At 49.9% G+C, this 21,545-nt stretch overlaps 1 protein-coding gene across 2 annotated transcripts in view; it reads left to right on the top strand.

Moving 5' to 3' along the window:
* The first annotated feature begins 1,704 nt into the window (after positions 1–1,704).
* Positions 1,705–21,545, top strand: part of BRD4 (bromodomain containing 4) — a 47,526-nt gene continuing 27,685 nt past the window's right edge. The window contains exons 1-5 of one of the 2 annotated variants that reach the window (XM_045549499.1): positions 1,705–1,777; positions 13,857–14,175; positions 17,774–17,911; positions 19,250–19,385; positions 21,077–21,366. In XM_045549499.1, coding sequence (XP_045405455.1) covers positions 13,891–14,175; positions 17,774–17,911; positions 19,250–19,385; positions 21,077–21,366 — 849 coding nt within the window. In that variant the 5' untranslated portion in view covers positions 1,705–1,777; positions 13,857–13,890. The remainder of the gene's footprint in view (positions 1,778–13,856; positions 14,176–17,773; positions 17,912–19,249; positions 19,386–21,076; positions 21,367–21,545) is intronic. The other variant, XM_045549507.1, reaches the window with a different exon arrangement.

Raw genomic sequence — 21,545 nt, 5'->3', positions numbered from 1 at the left:
GCCAGTGGGAGAGGTCAGGACCTTTTGGTGTTTCTGGATATGTGGGAGGAGCCCCGTTCGCCTTTCTGTCTGGCTTTTGGCCCCAGGTGCTCAGGTCACAGACATGGGAAGCATTGGTGGGAGGGCATTGGGACTCAGGAAAAGGGTAGGGGCACCCACTCAGTTTGGCTCCTTCCCTGGATGAGACGTGCCAAGTGTGGCATCTGGGAAAACTTGGAGAGTGATTTGGAGAGCTGGGGAAGGGCGATGTGGGCCTGGTGCTGCCTAGCATGTGGATCTGTGGCTTTCCCCATGCATGCTTCCTAAGCCAGTTGCTGAACCCAGGGTGAGTGCCAGTCCAACTAAGCTGGGTATCTTTCCTGGTGTGCCTCTTGCCTCCACCCATCCCTGGCCATTTAAGTCTCCCTTAAAGTAAAAAAGAAAAAAAATCCTTTCTTCCTGATTGAAAAGTATATTCATGTCATTTCAGGAAGTTGGAGAAAACAAATATATAAAGCAGTAATAAAAATTAGCCAAAGATCTCTATCTTGTGATCTCTTTTCTACTCGGGTGTACATGTGTACACATTTTCATTTATTTGCTTACTCTTTATGCTAGACCTTGGTCTAAAGCTTTGTATGTGACGAACATTATTTCTGCATCCTTAAATACTTTTGTTTTTAATGCAAAGGTGGCAAGGAGTTCCAGAAATGCTGCAGGTTCAGTGGGAGTGTGATAGTGCCCTGGGATTTGGTTTCTGTCTGGCTAAAAGCTCCTCACCAGTAAGTGGCTCTTACTCTTCTAAGTGGACTTGAAGGACAAGCTGACCACATCTGCGGGGGAGTAAACATAGGCTGTGGGACGGACTCTGAGTCTGCAAGATGCCAGCCTGCCTGCACTTCAGGCTCACCTGGAGCACAGCACCCAGGACTGCTACCTACGAGGGCTGGAGAAAGGAGCTGGAGGACAATGTGTGAGGAGACATGCTTTGTACCTTTTCTCTCCGGCACCTCCATCCACTCTCCTTGGAAGTTAGGTGTAATTAATGGCAGACAGGAAGATGAACTCTCATGAAGCATTACATCCCTGCCTAGTTCTTTGCTTCCTTAGCTGTTCTCATCTGAATGGTGTGGGTTTTGTTCATTCGTCTCCTTTGCATTCTGAAAATTAATTCAGTTAGATTGTCTGGGCAGAAGTAGACATTGAATGTTTGCTGGGGGCCTCCTAGCAGTGTGTGAAGGGGGTGTCTGAGTAGCTTACTCTTGCCTGAGGAGAGAGAAGCCTGGAACACAGTCACAGCTGGAGAGAAGGCAGGGCCCCTTGGTCTGTTCCCTAGGGTGGCACTGACTGTCGCCCTAGGGAAACAGGGTGACAGTCCTGAAGATACAGGACTGGCCTTTTCTGTCCCCCTGGGGGTGTATAGCACATATAAATCTGACAGTTTAGACACTGTCAGCTCTCACTGACTGGTCGTCTTTGGGCTTGGATCTGTCTTCAGTTCCTGCCTTGTCAACCAGGGACTGGGGTCTTTCCAGCTCTGACATTAATTTTGTGTCACTTTCTGTATTTCGTTTTCTTTGAAAAAGGTGATTCTGTACCTGATGAAGGGTGAGGCAGGGTGAGAGGAAAAATCATCTTTCCTGGAGCCACTTTTTGAGAGTGCTTGGATAGTAACTGATGTAACCTCCTTTTTTCCAGATCTTTTGTTTTAAAACTCAAGTTTCACAATGAAGAGCACAGGCCCAGGGTAGTGTCATTGAAGAAAAGATCATCCCATCAATCCCAGCTCTCCATCAAGGTAGCCAGGCTCTGGCATCTCTAAACACCGAGTCAGTATATGCCCTGCCTTTTGTGGATTGTCTGTCTGTTCCTGGCTCCTTGCTGTGTCTCCACGTCTCCTCTTGGCCGTTGAAGGCCTAGTTTGGCTTTGCTTCCCAGAGAGGGTTCTTGGTGGCTGTGGTTAAAGTGATCCTGGTGGGGGGTGTCAGCGTTGTAGTGTCTCTGGAAGCATTTGTGTGAGAGGGCTTTGTGTCCCTTTTGTGTCCCCAGCGAGCATAGGTGGGTTCCAGGGATGCCTTGAGTCACATTGTCCACTGCTCTGCGGGTTTGAGAAGAAACTTAGAGGCATGATTTGTTCTTGCTTAGTACTCATCCAGGCTGCTTCCCAGTGGACGAAATTGTAGGAAAGCTGATTGGAAGGCCACCTTCCCCACTCATGGGTCTGTTCCATGTGTTCAGTTTTGTTTCTACTTACATGCAACAGGCCTGTGTGCTGAGCTGGCGCATTCTGGAACATTTCATCCACAGGCAACGTGGTTGTGGGCCATGCAGATGGTTCGTTTGCATCTAGTTCATCTCCCTTTCTTTGGCCCCCCCAAATTCCCAAACAGCTTGACCTTGACACATAGGTGGAAGTTGACACTAAGGTGCTTCCCTGGTGTGTGGTGTGCTGGAAGTGTCATAGTTTTCTTTTTTATAGTTTTAAATTTTGTTCATGGGGATCATGAACTTGATTTGAACTTTTTTGTTTGAAGTGGGAAAATTCCAGAAGACTAGTGTGACATCATCCCTGGAAGCTTTCTGCCAGGGGCAGCCCAAGCCCAGATTACCAGCCTAGTTTGACTGAACCTAAGTTTTTCACTCTTCAACTTCTTTCTCATTTCAGTTCTTCGTGTCCTCCAGGAAGCCTTGTCTCTCACTCTTGCTGCCTTGCAGATGCTTTCGTTCTCCAGTGTCCCTGAGTTTCCTTCCTACTAGGAAACCCCCTGTAAGCAGAGGGAAATGCCCAGCCTTGCCCGCCTCAGCACATCGCTCTCTGCCCATCTTGGAGTCTCTCTCAAAGAAGGGTTTTTCTACATGAATCCACAGTTTTGTTAACTTTGTTTCACATTATGGTGCAGATGAATCCCAGTGCTGCATACCTGGCACCAGCTATGTTGGAAAACAAATAACTAAAAAGGTGTAAAGTGAAGACAAGTAAAGGAGATGGAGTAATAGCTTTAAAAGAGGCAACCAGGAGAAAATGTCACTCCTTTTTTTTTTTTGTTTTTCTTTTTCTTTTCTATCTTTCTTTTTTTTTTTTTTTTTGAGACAAGTCTCACTCTGTTGCCCAGGCTAGAGTGCCGTGGCGTCAGCCTAGCTCACAGCAACCTCAAACTCCTGGGCTTCAGTGATCCTTCTCCCTCAGCCTCCTGAGTAGCTGGGACTACAGGCATGTGCCACCATGCCTGGCTAATTTTTTGTATATATTTTAGTTGTTCAGCTAATTTATTTCTATGTTTAGTAGAGACGGGGTCTCGCTCTTGCTCAGGCTGGTCTCGAACTCCTGAGCTCAAACGATCCACCTGCCTTGGCCTCCCATAGTGCTAGGATTACAGGCGTGAGCCACCATGCCCAGCCGAAAATGTCACTCTTTACCTGTGAAGGGCACAACCTAAGACACACTCAGGGCACAGCCAGGGTCAGTGGGAATGCATAGTTTGAATTAATGACATGATATTTCTATCATAATCTTTAACCCTCTATTTTGGGAACTTAGATCACGGCTGCTTTGGGAAGCAGTCCCTGGGGGCCAGCTCACCAGGCAGGGACAGACAGACACCAGTAGAAGCCAGTGGGGGCTTGTGAAAGGGGCAGATTGCAAAGAGGCTGGGCATTGCTGGTGTGTGTGCTACTTGGTTGGTGGGTTGGTTGGTTTTTCAATGTAAATAGGTGTGGTTGACCCGCTACCATATCCCACTTCATTGTATGGTTCCATGTGCCCGCTCACCTGCACATCGTTGCCTCATTTTGTCTCTAATTTTGCATTCTGCTTTTCTAATGCAGTGTCATAGTGCCTGACCTTCACCAAGTCTAGAAATCTATGGAATAGGCTGCAGACTGTGGCCTGTGTGCCAGTCAGTTTCATTGGCACATAGCCAGGTGCATTTAAGGTTTGTCGGGCTGCTTTCATGTTCTGGCCCTGGCAGAATGGAGTATTTCAACAGACTGTGTCCTGCAGAGCTGACGGTATTGACCCTTTAGCCCATTATAGGAAAAGTTAGCCTAGCCTGTCCCTGTGGAAGTATGTTTCAACCCAACAGTTTGGATCTTGAGCACATCATCATTTTGTTTTGGTTTTGCTGCATGCTTCTCACAGGAGCATTTTAAATTCATGAATCCATCCACCCAGATTTAGCCATCAGTGCCAGACGTAAGCCACATGTAACAGTGGAACCTTCACTGTGCCTGGGCTGCTCATCCCTCCAGCTGCTGGCAGCTTTCACAGGCAGGAGATGGTGCAGCATTCCCAGGGCGCTAGTTTAATTGGCCTGCTGATCAGTTTCTAAAGCAAAGAGACAGGAATTCTGGTTGGCAGGGTTGTGGCCTGCCCAGTCCCTTTGTCCTCCTGGCTGTGCGAGGTTCTTGTGCATCTGTGTCCCCTCCAGTGAGGGACAGGGGGCTTGAGTGTGGTTCATGCTCTTTCCTAGCAGAAAGGCAGGCTGCATGGTCTGAGGTAATGGGGCCCTGCTTGGCAGGTCCAAGGGGTGGGGAGCAGGGTGTGTACACGCTACCTGAAGGAGGATTAAGGCCTCTAAGAGCTGCCTTGATGCACAGCCACTGGCCCTGCTCCAGGCGGTGCAGTCTGGCTGATGACACGATTGCTGTTCTCACCAGCTGCCTGAGCCGGTCAGATGGAAAAGTAATCCTGTGCTTCCCCACTGACACAGATTGCACAATTAAACAGGGCAGTCATCGTGAATGTGAGATAGCTGCTGCTCTGCAACCTATGAGGGAAACGGGCTTTCTGATACCGATATGTGATCAGCATTTCAGCAAAGATGTTCTTAGGATGAGATAAGATGTAAATTGACAATATTAATATTGAGAAATTACCAGGTTTTTACCAGAGTTGGGGTCCCCTGTCCCCTTCTCTTTGTCCCTCAGTAGAAGCTAGCATTTCCCCAGATCTTTACACAAGAGCCTTGTAAGGGTAGGGAGGTGACCTCCTCTGCCTGAATGGTATATGCTACTGTGAACTTGTAATTTCCTGAGGGGCTGGTATCAGCTGGCATCCACTGGTTCGTGGCTTGGCCTAAAACAGATTCAAGCCATGTCCCTTCGGGCCTCTTAACTGCTTGAGAAGCATAAATGACAACTTGGTGTCCACTCCCCCTGTCCTATACTCTAGGGCTTCCGCAGGGAAGTGTGATTTCACCTAAGTTGGGGCTTCATCTCTTTGTAAGCAGATGGCCAGGTGCTGTGGGAAGTTGTCTGAGCTCTGATTTGTTTACAGGGATGAAATAATTCTTTAGCAATATCACTACTAGAAATCTGTCTTGAGACCCAGCTTCGTGGGCCATGTGTCACTTAGGTGCTTCTTCAGGTAAGGCAGGCCTGCTTATGGGGACACAGAAGCGTGGTACAGCTGGCCAAGCTGAGGACCCGCTGTGCTTGGTGAGCAGAGACAGCTATGGAGCAGAGCATTGGAAGCACACACTGCCAAGTGACCTCCAGCCGACTAGGTCATTCTACCTCTGTGTTACCATGGGAATGATGATGATGATGATGAAGATGAAGCAGCTGCCTGTTTTGGGGGATTGCTGTGAGGATTAACTAAGCCGATGTAGGTCAAGTGGTTTTTAGGGTTCCGGCCCAGGAAGCAGCAGGTACCTCCTGGCGAGTTTTCCTAGTATGTGTCATGATGTAAAGCTCTGCTAAGTGTGGTCACCACATTTCACAGGCAAATTCAGAAAGCCTTCCCTTAACTGACACTCATGTTTACAACTGCTCTTGTCTTCCCTGGCATCTTGTTGTCTACGTGTTTGTCAATTTAGGAGGCAAGTAAGTCCGAATCAACAGGACAAAGTTGAGGCAGGGTCACTGGGCTGAGAGACCAGGACTTCAGATGGAACTACAAGTACGAAGTATAGCTGGTCCCAGCCTGCTTGTTTTATTCAGCCTCTGGAACTGAGAACTGAATCTCTAGAAATCAGCTGATTTCTGGACAGTCATTTGTGGTCTTTTCTCTTTTCCTCTCGATTGCTTGCCCTCAATGCCAGCACTGAACCTGCCCTGCACATCTCTTTATCTCTGTCCTGCCTCCTCATCTCCTTCCTGGTCTGGGAATAGGTTGCTTGGGGCCAGGCTGCTTTGTGAAGAGTGGGTTCAGAACAAAAGCCCTGGAGACCCTAAGAGCCCCGACAAAAGATAGGAGCTAAGTGGGGGTCGCGTGGGACAGCTACAGCTTTACAAGTGGAATCTCCATCACAGTGGGAAATGTCCCAACTTTCTGAACTTGTTTTGGATTTTTTGTTTTCTGTATCTCTACATTTCTGGACTGTTGGCTAGATTATAAATAAGATTAGTGTCAAAGTAAATGAAATACTTTCTGTTGAAAGTTGGATAACGTTACTGTTGTGTTGTCTGTTAAATACTGTCCTTAAAATTTTCTCAAATCTCTTAAATATTGTGATAGCATTGTTGAAAGCAGGCATGAACTTGGGAAACCTTCACGTTTTTATTTTCATTATCCCAGAGGTTCCCAAACTGTCTTGATTCACAACATGCTTAAGCGTCTCAGTTTTTTCAGTGCTCCTAGGCCAAAGGAAATAGCCAACATTTTGTTTATTAGGTAGTTCGGTACAAACAACTGAATAAGTACTAATGTCCCAACAACTGTTTAGCTGTTTGAAAATATTTAACACAGGAGTTGAAAGGATAAATATTCTTACATAACAGTAGTTACTTTCTAATGGGGTGTTTGTGCCTGTGGGCACTGCACAAGTCCTCAAACCTTTGAACCAGGTTGGACACTACCACATGCATTTCCTGTTTATATTAATTTTTATGTGGTCTTTGCTTTTTATTATAGCAACTGCTGAACGCTATGCTTTGCAAGCTGTGACATTGATGAGAGGAATATAGTGCAATCTAACATTTAAATTACTAATTGCCTTGTGCTAATGCTAAGAGTTCCTGCAGTGCCCCTCTGAGTTCACCATGACATTCTGGGCACCTTGGCATTCAGTTTGGGAACCACAGCACTGTCTAACTTTGCTTCATTTTGTTCTTATTCCTGTAAACGAGGAACATGTAGGATTTCTGTTGGGAGTAGATCCAAAAGTAGAGCATCCAGTTGGATCATGTAGCTTCTTTGGGTTGAAAACAATAGGTGAAATTTTTTTCCTGCCCTTTGACCTCCAGCTAGCTTTTAACAGGGTGAATGGTGGCTCCTGCCTCTTGGCCATAGGTCAGTGTGAAGATGAAGAGGGAGCAGCATTTTTAATCTTTTAGGTAGAAAACTGTGGTTGAAGATAACCTGCTCTGTTGCTGCCCCACCCCACCCCACCATAGACACAAATACTCCCTTCCTCCGCTTCCCGGTCTTGTTCTCTTTCCCTCCTTCAGGGGTGCTGCCCTGTCCCTGCAGGTCAGTGCAAGTCCCTCTCTCCTGTACATGGCCAGAGCAGCCCCGTCCTCCTTCATGATACTTCCCCCAAGTATAGCTTAATTAACCACTCTGGAGAGTGGCGTGTTGACTAGTCCCAGGGCTGGGTTGTGTGAGGACACATTGCCTGAGCAAGTGACTGAGTTTGGCAGCTACCACATTGTCCACATGAGAGTATTTTCCATTTCCAGAGTTTTGAGATTGAGCTGGAAGCCCCGGAGTGACAATCTATGTGTGGTCACTGTAGGGTACACATGCTGTGTGCTGAGAGGATAGGAATGAGATAAAGATGGGCCTGCCCGAGGCTTCCCAGATGTGTGCACTGAGCTGACCATGGAAGCCACTAAACAGAGATCAGAGAAGCACCGGGTGCTGTGGGCCAGGGTGTGTATGTGTCTTGGCAGCAGAGGTAGCAAATGAAAGGGCAAAGGTGACGGTGATGGGGGTCCATTGTGGCTGTGTTGTTGGAGCATGTATACTTGGGGCCCTGGGTAGTGTGGGGCGGGGGTGACTGCTGTGGGAAGAATTTACCCAAGGAGGCTGACCTGGCCAGATATGTGCCTTAGAAAAGTTGCTGGCTCTGACCACCGTAGGACTTCTCACTGGTGCCTCTCTTCCTTGACTCATAACAGACTAGAGGTTCTGGCTGATTTCCCTTGTGTTTTTTTTCACTGTTGGTAAGAGTGGGTTCTTGAAGTTTCCCGAGGATTTTACTTTCCTGCGGTCATGGGAAGGCTGAGCCATAACATGCAGGCTGTCTAGGCTTAGCAGCATTGCGATGGGTCAGAGCATGGCCTCTTGAGGTGTAGGTGCTGCGCAGGCCCGGAGTGGGTACAGAATGGGAGTCCTGGGTGTCTCATGGCTCAGTTAATGTTACCTGGTGATTCCCCTTGTGGGGGCCATGAGTGTCACTTGTCACTGGTGGTTATTGGAGCCTCCTAGAAGGAACTTTGAGGTACTGTGGCTGCCAAGTTCCATCTGTTGAACACGTTCTGCTTTTGCATTTGAACTACGACGTGCTGCAGTTTCCTTCCTCATGGACTTGACCTCAGTCATTATGTGTGTCGATCTTGTACCTAGCTTATGTTAGGGATGGTGGCCAGCCTGTCATGACTGTGTATGTTGGACCCTTCTGGCATGTGTGTTCAGCTTGCGGGGGTGGGGGGGAGGGTGGCGAGGGGGCTTCTATGGTTCCAACACCAACTTAAACTGCCTAGGAATTGGGTGCCAGGTTTAGGACCACCCTGGGTGCTTAGACCTGGTCTTTCTACTTCCTGGATAAGTTATTTCTTTCTGCCTCAGTTTCCTTATCTGTAAAGTAATGATGCCAGAAGCAATGTTAGAGTTATTGTGAGGATTTAACTGTTACTATGCTTCAAATGTGAGCTAGCTGGCTAGCTAGGAAGGTGCTTTGGCTTTTGTAGTGGTTTAAAGTACCAAGATGAGGCTTTTCAAGAGTCCAGGTTTTCTGTAGAAAAATCTCCCTTCATCTTATGAGCAGGAAATTCAGCTTTCTTGGCTCAAGGACCTGTCTGGGCCTGGCATGAAGGTGAAGAAAGGTGGTCACCAGCCCAGGACACAAGAAAGTCCCCCATCCCTTGGTTTTGCTGCAAGTCCCTTTGGAAAGAGAGAAGGCATGGGCCAGTCCAGAAGCTCTAGAAATCAGTTACCTTGGCTTCATCTTGCCTCAGGGAGATTGCTTAGAGATTTCCAGGATGTCATTACTTAATGGAAAATTTATGGAGGCTGCTTGCACTTGGTGGGACGAGCTGGCCCCCTGGTGGCCTGTGCCCTTGTGGCTGACCTACTCTACTGTTCTGAGGTGGAAGCTTGCCCTCCAGGTAGGGGCTGCCCCTGCCTCCACCTGAAACAGCCATGGCTCACCTGGCATGTGCTCCGTGCACATCGGTAGAAACCAAACTGCATGGCATTCTTTAACCTCACTCGCTGCATACTCCCCGCCCAAGCTCCAGGCTGCTTCAGTGCTTCAAGATTTTCCCTTGTGTTGGGGCCATGTCAAGCTTACCACCTCCTGTCCCTTTGGATATGTTGGATCTTCTGTACTGAAACCCTCTCCCAGCAGATTCCAGGCATCCTTAAACCCCACTAACATATTTCTTTCTCTGTGGTGCTGTCCTTCTGCCAAGACCTGTGTCCAGTCATTTAACGTGTTCTGTCAAATCCCTCTGTGCCTGGATCAAGGCTGGTACACTGGACCCAAGGTTCCTGGTGAGCTAGCTTGTGGCTGGTGTCATTTTTCCCTTTGTCTTCTCCTGTCTCACTGGCCCCCACCTCGAGTTTCTGTAGTTGCCAAAGAAGTGATTGCCCACATCCACTTAGCCGAGGACGATTTGGGAAAAAGCACTCTGCCATCCTGTGATTGACTCTCCATCTCCCTTCCCGCTTGTGTGCTTGTGTTAATAGCCATTCCCTGCAAACTCCCGTAGCCTCTGGCTTCTCAGTGAAGCCTGCAGCCTGTCCTGGCTGTCCCCCTCCCTACTCTCACCTCTGGAGAGCCTCAGGGAGCCAGAGGCCCTCTCTGCTTCAACCAGCCCTCCCTCTGATCCCCCTGGGGTCCTACAGCTCTCCTGGAGGCTACGCTGCCCTTACCACTTCGCCTTGCCCCTGTCTTGTCTTGGTACTCATATACTTAAAGGTGTTTTTAAAAGAATCAGTTTGCTGTTTTGTTTATGGTACACTTATTTTGAAAGGAGACTATATCAAAGCCATGCATGGAAATCAGTAAAATTAAATACCACAACAGCAAAATGACATTATTAGATCGTATCCAGATAACATAATTGTCTTCTAACACCTCTGAGTACAAGCTTTTACACTGGCATCAGGCTGGGACTTTCCTCGTCAGGTAAGAGTGAAAAAAGATGGAAAGAGGGGAAAGTCATCCTGAGTGATTACACGCCATCCACCTAAAGCCAGTCTGTGCTCCCCTAGTGGCTTCCGGGACACAGTTTGCAAACCCTCCCACATCCCCACTCTGAGCCCTGTCATGGCACTCTGATGGTGGCTGTAGACCCTGCTTCTCTGAGGTTGAAGTGCCTCCCATTAGCAGCTAAACTCTTGGCAAATCCTGTTTTCTTTCCATTCATGTCAGGAACAAAGACACACCCTTTATGCAGTCTGTCACACAGCTGGACACTGCTTCTAGGGTGTTGCCTCCCTCTCACCATTCCTCAGGCTGGGCTGCCCCTCTCTGGTTGGCAGTGATGTGTTCTGGGCCAGACACCCGCCTCCAACACTGTGTCATGTGATTCAGCCAAGGCCCTGGGTCTTTTATCCCTCTGTACTCTTCTCATCTCTGTGCAGGCTCTTTGTGAGGTTTTGCACCTAACTCCCAGCCGCTGGGTGCTCCCCCTCCCTGGATCTGTTTGTGGCCTCCCTCCTTCCTTCTTTCATTGGGGTGTGTTTACTCAGGCCTCTGGGTTCCAGAGCCCATATTGTCATTTCCAAGCTTCCAGCCTTGCCTGAGCTGCCATCCATTGTATTTCCAGGCCCTCCTCATGCACCTCCCTTGCACCAACGGGCACCTCTGTCCCTGCAGCCTCGTTTGGTTCATTCCACAGGCACCTCTTTCTAGGACCATGTGGCACTTGGTTCTGGCCAGACTTGGACTATATGTACCCATGATGGGATGGGGGATCTCCTCAAGCAGGTTCACTCAATCGGATGTCTGCCTTTATAAACCACTGAAGTCTGTGATGTTTGCTTGTTAAGCTATTACAGTGTTTCATGAAGCCAATCATCAAGCAGAGTTGCTTCAGGGAAACGCCTTGTCTTGATCTTGTACTCCTGGGCTCACTGCTCTTTTCGCTAGGGGCATGCTCTCCACAGGCTGCTGCCCAGCTGTCACCAGCTCCAGTCCCCATCACACACTGACACGAGGTGTCTGGTTTCAGCTTTGGGTGTCCCTTCACCATCCTCAGCACTGTGTTTGGGAGACGTACCAGGATGTGGCTTGGTATCCCTGAAGCCCTCCCTGATCCCCTTCTTCCTGAGCTGGGTGTTCTCTGGGTTGCTCCCTCCCCTTTTCACGTCTCAGGAATACCCTGGGAGAGCACAGATTGTCAATTCTACTCTGGCATGGTGGGCGTGATTGGACCTCATGAAATACTTGTTTAGCAATGGATATAAGACCCCCTTTACACACCTAGCCAGCACTGCTCTAGCACGCCCTCCCTTCAGTTCCTTGGACGTCTCCATGTAGGTGGCATGAGTGTGTTTCTTTCCACAGTGTTGTCCTCTCCTGTGAGCTGAAGCATTAATGAATTATTCAGGTTTTTAAAAATGAGTTGCATTCCCACTCTGAATAGACAAAACTGAAGTATCTTAAATCTCTCATCTATTTGGTGATTAAAGCAAAGAACGATTCAGTTCTCAGACTGAATCCATGAGATTCAGACTCCGGTCAGCCCTCTGTATCTTGTTACATCCAAGGATCCAACCAACCTTGGATTGGAAATATTCAGAAATGGTTTCAAGTGTGCAGTAGGATAGATACGCATAGGTCATGTGCACATATGCTACACCGCTTTATATAAGGGACCTGAGAGGTCCTGGGACCAACCCCCACAGATACTGAGGGAAAGCTGTACAATGTGTTCACCACTGCCAATTGTTTCTTGACTTCTGAGTTGGATTTGCACCCTCCTTCCTCCCTTCAGAGTCTTGTACTAGGTGGCCTTGGGCTGCTTCCAGACAGGTCCCTTCCCTGTGGCGGCCTCTTCCTTAGAACAGTGCTCTCTTCATGCCTCTCTTCTGTGCCTGCCGTCAGTGAGAACATTGTGGAAGGAAGAAGCTGTCTCTCTGGAGATGTTGGTTTTTCCAGCTTCTTGTCAGCCTTTAGGCTCATCCTGCAGCCAGGACCTTGGTGTAGGGGGCATGTGGCTAGGATCTGTGCATGAGGCAGTCAGCTGCCACACACGGGCTGGGAGGTCCAGCTCTCCACAGCCTCTAAACATTGACTACAGAGTTGGCTTTCTGTAGCAAGTTCTCTCCTGGTGCTTTTAAAATTTGTTAATTTGCCAGAACTGCATTTACAAGGAGGTTTGTGGGAGCCTTGGTTTAAATTATATTTGGACGGAATTACAAAGTAATTCATTGGCAGCTAGGGTGCCTAGTATGTGCTAGGCATGAAGCTATTTCTTGACCCACTGAAAGTACGTTCCAGAATGAAAGCCATGACAGAGCCAGCCAGTCTGCCGTGTCTTTTCTTGTCCCCTCTGTCTGCCAGTCTTGTGATCCTAAAGCCTGCCCACTCTTCCTCGTAAGCCCTTGTCTGACTACCTCGGCCAGAAAGGTTTTCTTAACTCCTCTACTTCGTAATTTTATTCCTGAAGATGGTTGTCAGATGCAGGCAGCCCCTGATTTACACAGTCTCTCATATGGCTGGGTAGGAAACTGTCACAAACAGGCAATACACAAAAAGGATGCAGACAGCCAGTATGTGTTTGAGTGGATGTTTATTAGAGTATGGGAGCTCTCAGCACTGTAAGGTGTGGGGTGATATGTTTCTGCGGGGCAGTTTGGCATGTGTGCATAGCCCCTGACCTGCGGTTACACATCTTCAAGTTTGTCCCATTGGAATAAATGGACAGGTATACAAAGTCACCCTTGCAAGGATTCTTGTGGCAGGGTTTGTGGGGCTGGCAGGGCTCTCATGGTCATCCAGCTGTGAGGAGGGCACCAGAGGGGTGCTCAGACAGGCATTGGCACTGGGGGCCTGTGTTGCCCCTTCTTGTTAATAAAATGGCAGGTTGAGTGTAGATTCATTCTTATGTTATCAGCAGTAAACTTTTGGACTTCTCTCATCAGCAAACATGGATTTTTTAAGTTACCAAGAAAATGTTCTCAGCATGAGGCTTTGCCTCGAGCACTTGGCAGTGGACTCTCTGTGGGCCATCAAGGATGGGTGGGCCTGGCCTTCCCGCCCCTCCCTGCCTGGCCCACCAAATGGAATTACTGACTATTTTCCATACTTCCTGAGCCACAGATGCAAACAAGAATTTTAATGTAAATATCATATCTGAGGGCCTGCAAATCATCCTCTCCCACACACAGGTAGCATCCCTAAAAGGCTCGCAGTGGAGAAAGGGAGGTGCAGGTTTGTGAGATGTGGCTTTATCTTACCTCCTTCCTTGGAAACTCTGTAGCTCCCAGAGCCCCTGCTGGCCCCTTGTCAGTTCTTACCTCCAATGCCCTGATCCCCTCTGTTGGTGCATCATTTTTCTTCTCTGCTGGATGGCCAGTCTCTGAGAGCAGCAGGCAGTGGGTCCCTTTGGATAGACAGTGCATGGAGTGGCTCCTCTGGCCAGCCTGACCAGTTACTGCCAGCAAAGCTCAGTCCTTGGAGGCCACAGTTAGAGGGACTTGTCATTACAGCGGTACCTGTCTACTCACTGGACTCTGATGGGGACTCTTCTCTTCCTTGTAGAGTACCCAGTGAAGAATGTGATGGGATCACTAGCATGTCTGCGGAGAGTGGCCCTGGGACGAGATTGAGAAATCTGCCAGTAATGGGGGATGGACTAGAAACTTCCCAAATGTCTACAACACAGGCCCAGGCCCAACCCCAGCCAGCTAACACAGCCAGCACCAACCCTCCGCCCCCGGAGACCTCCAACCCCAACAAGCCCAAGAGGCAGACCAACCAACTGCAATATCTTCTCAGAGTGGTGCTCAAGACACTATGGAAACACCAGTTTGCGTGGCCTTTCCAGCAGCCTGTGGACGCCGTCAAGCTAAACCTCCCTGTGAGTAGCTTGGGCAGGGCCCAGGGGTCTTCGGGGTCTCCTCCTGCAAGTTTCCTGGTGAAGGCAGGCTCCAGGGGAGGGTGGAGGTGCGTTTGGAGTCGTGGTGAGAACTCAGGGCCCAGGTCTGAATGCCAGCACCAGCAGGGCCCTTGAGGGAGTGGTTTCAGCAGTCTTGAAGAATTGCAGATGGGGAGGAGAATGACTGAGCTAATTGGCTTAAACAGTAACTGGTTTCTTGGATATCAGGATCCCGGGGAAAACTGTGTAAAAGTTGAAACAAGGGGGGATGGGATGCTCACAGACTCCTTCCAGTCCCATGGTGAGCTGAAGTCAGAGCACGTGGACAACTTGGCCCCCTTCTCTTTTCAGGTGTGGCTGGCTAGGCCCAGGAGAAGTAGATGTGGCTGGTGAGACTATGCTGGAAGGGGACTGGCTTGCTCCAGTAGTGGTCGCTAGCAGCAGCAGCAGCAGCAGCATCACTTGGGTTGCAGGGTAGGGAAATATAGTAATTCTTTCCCAGGGAGCAAGTGCGTGGAGGCGGCCCTGGCTGGAAAAAGGGCGAGTTGAGAGGTGGCCTTGGCTGTAGCTGCACAGCTGGGAAGCAGCTGTGCCCTCCCTCACTATCATGTCTGCAGTGTCCTTACTCTTGTTCTTTTGTACCCCCACTCCTCTTCTCTTTCCCTGGAGTTCTCAGCTTGCCCATGTCCCTAGCAGACAGTTCTGCAAGCACAACTTACATCTCTAACTGAACCGCAGGGAGCAGGCAGAATACATGCTTTAATTTTTTTCTCTTCTTCCTTGTCTTTAAACTGCCTTCTGCTGTTTGCTGGGTCCCATATACCCCTAGGCGAGTGGATTAGGTGATTGTAGCTGCTGGCACAGGCTGGGTCTGCAAGTGCTGGAACTGCTTGTGTGCAGGGCAGCCTTAGCCTCTGTCAGGCGTCCAGACTTAAGAAGAATGAATGCTCCAGTGTGACCCTCCTGGCTTGAAAGTCATGTCTGTGACAGCTGTCCAGTGCTATCTGTCCACTGGATATGTGTCACATGTATTCGAGGGAAGAGAATTGGGATGGGGCACTGAAGATCTGGGTCATGAACTGCCTCTGGAAAGGGGTGTGGGCAGAGATGGGCCACACTGGCCATTGACCAAGACAAGAAGTGGAGACAGTCAGCCGTGGTGTCTTGCAGGTCCCTCGGGAGAGGCTGCATTGGTCTCTAGCTGGGCTGGGCAGGGCCCACAGTTGAGAGTGACATCTCAGAGCAAATGCAAAGAACCAGGAGAGAAGTAGTTACAGGGCGTAGAACCCATGGGGCACCAAGGCTTTTGCGGGGGGGGGGGGGGGTGTCAGAGGCCTCCAGAAAAGAGCAGTTTCCCAAATTTCCACATTAGAGGCTACAGGGAGGTCAGAGAGGTGAGGATTCTGACCTGACCATCCTGTTGGCCTTTAGGGGAGGGCATTGGTGACCTTAGGACGATGTGATGCAGAAGTAGAAACCAGACTTGCCACGGTGTGAATGACAAGGTGAGGATGCAGAGCCACCATTTCAAGAAGCTTGGCTTTGAAGGGAAACTGTATCAGGGCCAGGAGAGCAGAGGGGTCCATTTGTTACAGGAAAACACAGAGGGGACTGAGGCATGGAGGGCTAAGAAGGGAAGGGGGGCTGGAGGACTTGAGATCACTGAGGAGGCAGCAGCATCACAGGTGACATCGAAGGAATGGTGTTGGCCAAGTGGGACAGACACATGTGGGTGTTCAGTTAGGCCAAGGGGTTTGGGAGTTCATGGTCAATCTCTGAAGTGGAGGATGGGCTCCCAAGGATGGCCAGGACTCTGAATGCACCTGTCCCTGTAACTGTTGACATTGCCCTTAGCAGCTCTGATGTAGGAGGAAGGGGACGATTAATGGTGGCACTAACTTGATGTTTTCAGATACGGGAGAGTGAGGAGCCCAGGAGGGAGGTTGCCTTAGGAGAGTGCTCTCAAGGCACTGGTGCGGGCTGACCCAAAGGGGCTGGTTGCCTGGGAGCATCATCATGCTAAAGCCTTGTTTTCTGGGGGACCCCCTCCTTCAGTAGATGTTAATAGGGCGAGCAAAGAAAAAAAAAACTCCTTCTTTTTCTGTTTTCTGATGCCTTACAGATATTCACCTGCATTTTGGCCTCCTTTCGTTCCCCTAAACCCACTGCCCCAGCTGTCAGTTCCTCACCCCGCAATATTCTGCCTTTGCTCCACCTCCTCCCAGCACCATTCTTAGAGATAAAATCTAAATTTCCATTGTGGCAGATGTATTTGGACTTGGTTCTCTTGGGAAAGGAGGTCAGAGCATAGAAAGTCCGGTTTAGGTCTCCCCTCCTGGCCACCTGCCTGGAGCACTTGGGTATGTACTTAAGCCCTTACCAGGGCAGGGCCGTGACCTTTGCCAGCCCTGTACCTGTAAGTGGGTGGCTTTTGCCTGCTTTCTCGTGGGTGTTAGAGCAGGTCAAAACCCTGTACCCCATGCTCACCTTTCCAGTACTGTCCACTATTCCTGGGCAGTGGGTTCTGTCCTCCCTGCAGCAGCCTCTCTGCCCCCAGCATGCTTCTCTGCCATTGGGACCCTACTTGTCCTCAGTGGGGGGGTAATGGCTGCAGAGAATTGGTTCTCAGTGGAATGTTCTGAGAGACCTGAGCTGGGCCAGCCGCTGGGGGCTTGCTGTCTATGTGCAGCCCCCCGCTGGGCCTCTTTAGTCCTCCAGCCTGGAAACCGAGGCCCTGCTTGATTTGTCCCTGAATTCCTCTGGTAGTTCTTAGAAATAAACTTCATTTTAAAATAGGTTCATGGTTAGAGGAAAGTTGTGAGGATAATGCAGAGTTTGACTTCCTTGAGGGTTGTCAGACATTTACACCTGCTCTCTGGCTCCTATGTGGCACGTGGAGAATAAGAGCTGAAGGTTTGAGGATTGGGTCTGGATATGTTTTTTTTAACTGAGGATTTCAAAAGCTGTCCAGATTCTTCATTTGGCAGTTAACCTGGTTAGTTGTTCAACCATGTCTGGGTACTAGTGAAGCCTTAGTGGTAGACTGGGCATGTAAAAGAAATGTAAGTCCAGTGAACTTGACTGACATTCTTCAGCGTGACAGGAAGCAGGGAGTGTGGTGGCTATGGGTGGACTCCAACACTGGCGCCATGGGGATTTGCATTTATGTACTTGTAAAATTTTAAATGGCAGGGACAAAGTATTACCTGCCACGTGTGGTTTTACTAGGTAAGAATTGCGTTTTAAAAAGTCATGTGCTTTCCACATTATTTATTAAAAATGAAAAAATATTTCAACATTGAAAAGAAAAGAAAAAACATAAATTTTGATAAAGACAACCTGATCCAAGATAGGGCAGTTAGCTAACTTGTACGTTTTCCCTCCAAATTGCCAACCAGCATTTGGGAATCATTCCCTGATCCAATTTATCTTGAGTCCCCTTTATCCCTCACCGATGCCGAGGAAGGGCTTCAGCCTGTGCTATAGCTCCTGTCGGTCTGTGGAGCAGCCTGGCCAGCCCAGCATGCGTGCCACGTGGCTGCTCAGGTGACACTGGCCCTTTGATCTCTCTGCTCTCCAGGATTACTATAAGATCATTAAAACACCTATGGATATGGGAACAATAAAGAAGCGCTTGGAAAACAACTATTACTGGAATGCTCAGGAATGTATCCAGGACTTCAACACTATGTTTACAAATTGTTACATTTATAACAAGGTGAGCTGTGGGGGCAGGCGTCCAGCTGCCCTGGGGGAGGCGGCGGGTGTATCAGGAGCCAGTGGGCAGGGGTGCTGGGAGCTGCTGGGCTTCGAGTCTGGCAGGAGGAGACCCTTGGAGGTGGAGGTAATGGGACCTGTAGTTGTGCCTGTGACTGGGTGTGTTTCTTTTGCGGGGAGGAGGATGCTGCCATGTCTAGTTTGCAAGCTGTCCTTGTTACCCTGAAGCATGTGCTTCTGATGCCCTTAGGATTTTGGTTCCTGAGCATGTCAAGTAGAGAAGGTGTGAGGCGGATAGTGATGATTCCCATCAAAGTCCATTTGGGTGATGTAAATGGTCAGGAAAGAGCCTGCTAAAACGTAGTTGTGCAGAGGTGTGCGCAGAAACCTCCATGTGAGAGAGGGTGTGATGGGGCCAGCGCAGAGCTCAGTTGCTCTGTGGGTGATGGTCTCCTTGAACTGTGGACATGACTATTGCCATGGAATCGAGTGTTCCCCTGATCTTACTTGTAGACCTGAAGGTCACTTCCTAACCCCATAGCCAAACTTCTCGGCTCGGCTGTGCCATGAAGCCAGATCATTTGTTTACAGTTCAGACCACAGATGTGATTAAAATCAACCCTTTCAAATAGAACGACTCTGGAGGGAGACACTATACAGAACTCAGCTTTTGACCTCTGCTGGTGTAGTGGGTAAAATGGCCCAGAAGAGATGGGTAGGTGAGTTTCTTGAAGTTTACTGTGTTTTTTAAAGTCTCAGCTCTCACCACTTAGGTTTGAGCGAAATGTACACACCAGGCTCTCAGTCTAGCTGAGTGGGAACAGCATGTTACGGACGAAGTGACAGAGTGGGGATCCCTAAAGCAGTGTGAGATGGACAGTGCCCAAGAGCCCTGGTGAGCTGCCTTGGGGGTACATTGGGGAGCACTGTTGGGGCCCTATTAAAGTATCCTGGCAAGAAATCCTGTGTCATTCAAGTATTCCTAGGGAAGTCGAACTGTGTCAAAGGAGGTCCTAATGCAGGTAGAGCCCCGGTCAGTGATTGGCTGAGCTTGGTAGATGCTTAAGGCATTAGGATGGTTTTGCACACAGCCCAGAGCTTAAAAGATGAGAAAGGGAAGTGCAGGCAGACAGGTGCAGGCTCAGCACACCTGTAGGAGCACAAGCCTCCATGATACCTGGTAGCCTAGCCATCATGGCTCCTTGGAGTACAGATTGGGGAAGGACCCTGAATACGACGCTTCAGGCTTTGGGGCAGGGGGTGGTATGTGGGGTGCCCTGTCTACACAGGTGGGGAGGGGAGGGCTTTCTGACCCTACCCCATGTGTCTCCTTGTCCAGCCTGGAGATGACATAGTCTTAATGGCAGAAGCTCTGGAGAAGCTCTTCTTGCAAAAAATCAACGAACTACCCACAGAAGAAACCGAGATCATGATAGTCCAGGCAAAAGGAAGAGGACGTGGGAGGAAAGAAGCAGGTAGAGTACTGAAATAACGAGTACGTTGGCTGTACTTCTCCCTCATCTCTGTCCCTTTTTGAAGTTCAGGGGAGGACTGGGAATGGTGGGACAATGGACATTATTTACTGATTTGGTGGGCTGCAGTTTGGTCAGAGTGGAAGCAATTTCAATGTTGGAGCCACCCACAGCGTCATGTGACCCTGTGGTTTCCTCCAAGCAGAAATGATTTGGCCCTGCCTTTTCTGAGGGTGGCAGATGGACTTACGTTATAAAAGAAAGTATAAGCAAGATGGGTTTTTTTGGTTTTCCATTTTAAAGAAATCAAGGTGACCAGAAGCATTTTTAACTAATATCCCAATCCTTGAGATTTGTTATTTGAATTATCTTAGTGCAGGCATGTCAGAAGCGTGCCTGCCTGGTCATCTGAAGGCAAAATTAAGCCCTCCTTATCTGTCTCTGCATGTCAGCCCTCTCAGTTCCCCCCTTCTGCCTTGACACAGGATTCCGGAGGCCAGCTGGCAGAGAGTTGCCCACTCAAAAAAATGTTTCTCTCTAGGAAAATCTCTTAACAGCTGCTGTCCGCGTTGTGTCCCTTGCGGCTCTATGCTGCAGAGGGGTGGTATGTGCGAGGTGCTCCCTGGGTGTGAGTTGCTGCTTTCCCCTGGCCTCACCCTGCTCTGGAGTGGTGGCGGAAAGGGGGATGGCTGGCTCCCCTGCAGCACCTAGGGGTAACCAGGGAGAACTCGTTTGCATATCACACCTTTCTTGGCTGTTTCACGTGTCAGGTCATATCCCTTTTCCTTACTTGAGAAGCCCCGTCCTCAGTCCCTGGGACCAGGGGTTTGGGCCGCATGCGGGGCAGACATGGTGATAGCTTCTCTGTTCCAGTCTGGGAGAAGCCCAGGAGTGGTGCCTGGGGAAGGAGAATTGGAACACTCAGCAGAACCTCGCCCTTGCTCCTTGAAGCACACTGGCAACCTAGGTGCTGCCCAAGGACAGCCCACAGGTGAAGGCTACTTTTCTGAGGCACTGGGTGTCAGTCCATTTTCATGGCAGCCCACGTGCATGCAAAGGATGTGGCAGTCTAGGTCATGCTCCTGGGCTCTGACGCCCTGGTCCACCTGCTCATGTGAGAGCTCTAGTCATAACCGCTTATGTTTGGAGCTGGTTGGCTGTGCCACGTGACCGTTGTGTGCTCAGGATTGCCTGCACAGCTGCTGGGAGGCAGCCCAAGCCAGCCACAAAGGGCAGTAGCAGTCCAGCCATCTCCTTTGGCTCTAGGAGGTCGAGGCCTGCCGGTTTCCAGAAACCTTGGTGAGGGCAGCCACTGCCGGTCCCCCTGCCAGAAGTGCTTCCTTACCAGGCAGCGCTTCTGGAATCAAGGGCAGCTGTCGCTGGAGGTGCCAAGGAGCATTTTGCTGCTCCCCATCCACGGTTTCGGTGTCCACACTCAGCGTGTGTTTCCTGTGACTTCAGCCTGGGCCTCCACGCTTCATGAAGGGGTCTTTGTGCCCAAGTTGGGAGTTGCAGCCACGACACCCCAGGAAGCAGGAAGTGTGGTTTGCCACTGCTCCCTGAGCACTGGGGGCAGGTGGACAGGTTTGGCAAAGTGAAGTCTGTCTTTCAGGCAGATGTGTGGTGCTGTCCCTACAGGGTCAGCGTGGATGTCAGCACAGCCTCTGACTCTCTGTCCTTTTTACGATTGGCAGGGACGGCAAAACCTGGAGTCTCCACGGTACCAAACACCACTCAAGCATCAACTCCTCCACAGACCCAGACCCCTCAACAGAATCCTCCACCTGTGCAGGCCACACCTCACCCCTTCTCTGCTGTCACCCCAGACCTCATCGTCCAGACCCCTGTCATGACAGTGGTGCCTCCCCAGCCACTGCAGACACCCCCACCGGTTCCCCCCCAGCCACCACCCCCACCCACTCCAGCCCCCCAGCCCGTGCAGAGCCACCCGCCCATCATCGCGGCCACCCCACAGCCTGTGAAGGTGAGCGTCTGGGTGCTGGCAGGCTGCTGCCATCAAGGACAGGAGGGCTTGCAGGAGACAGGTGGCCCTGTCCTTGCCTGTGCTTTATGTAGAACCTGTCCTGGCTCCCAGGCACTGCCGGGTGTTTCTGGGGGGATCATGCCATGTTTAAATTACAGTCCAGAAGCAGCTGCTCTACT

Source organism: Lemur catta, chromosome 1 (assembly GCF_020740605.2).
Source record: "Lemur catta isolate mLemCat1 chromosome 1, mLemCat1.pri, whole genome shotgun sequence".
NCBI lineage: Eukaryota > Metazoa > Chordata > Mammalia > Primates > Lemuridae > Lemur > Lemur catta.
The sequence above is the reverse complement of the archived record's forward strand: the minus strand, read 5'-3'. Positions and strand labels throughout refer to the sequence as shown.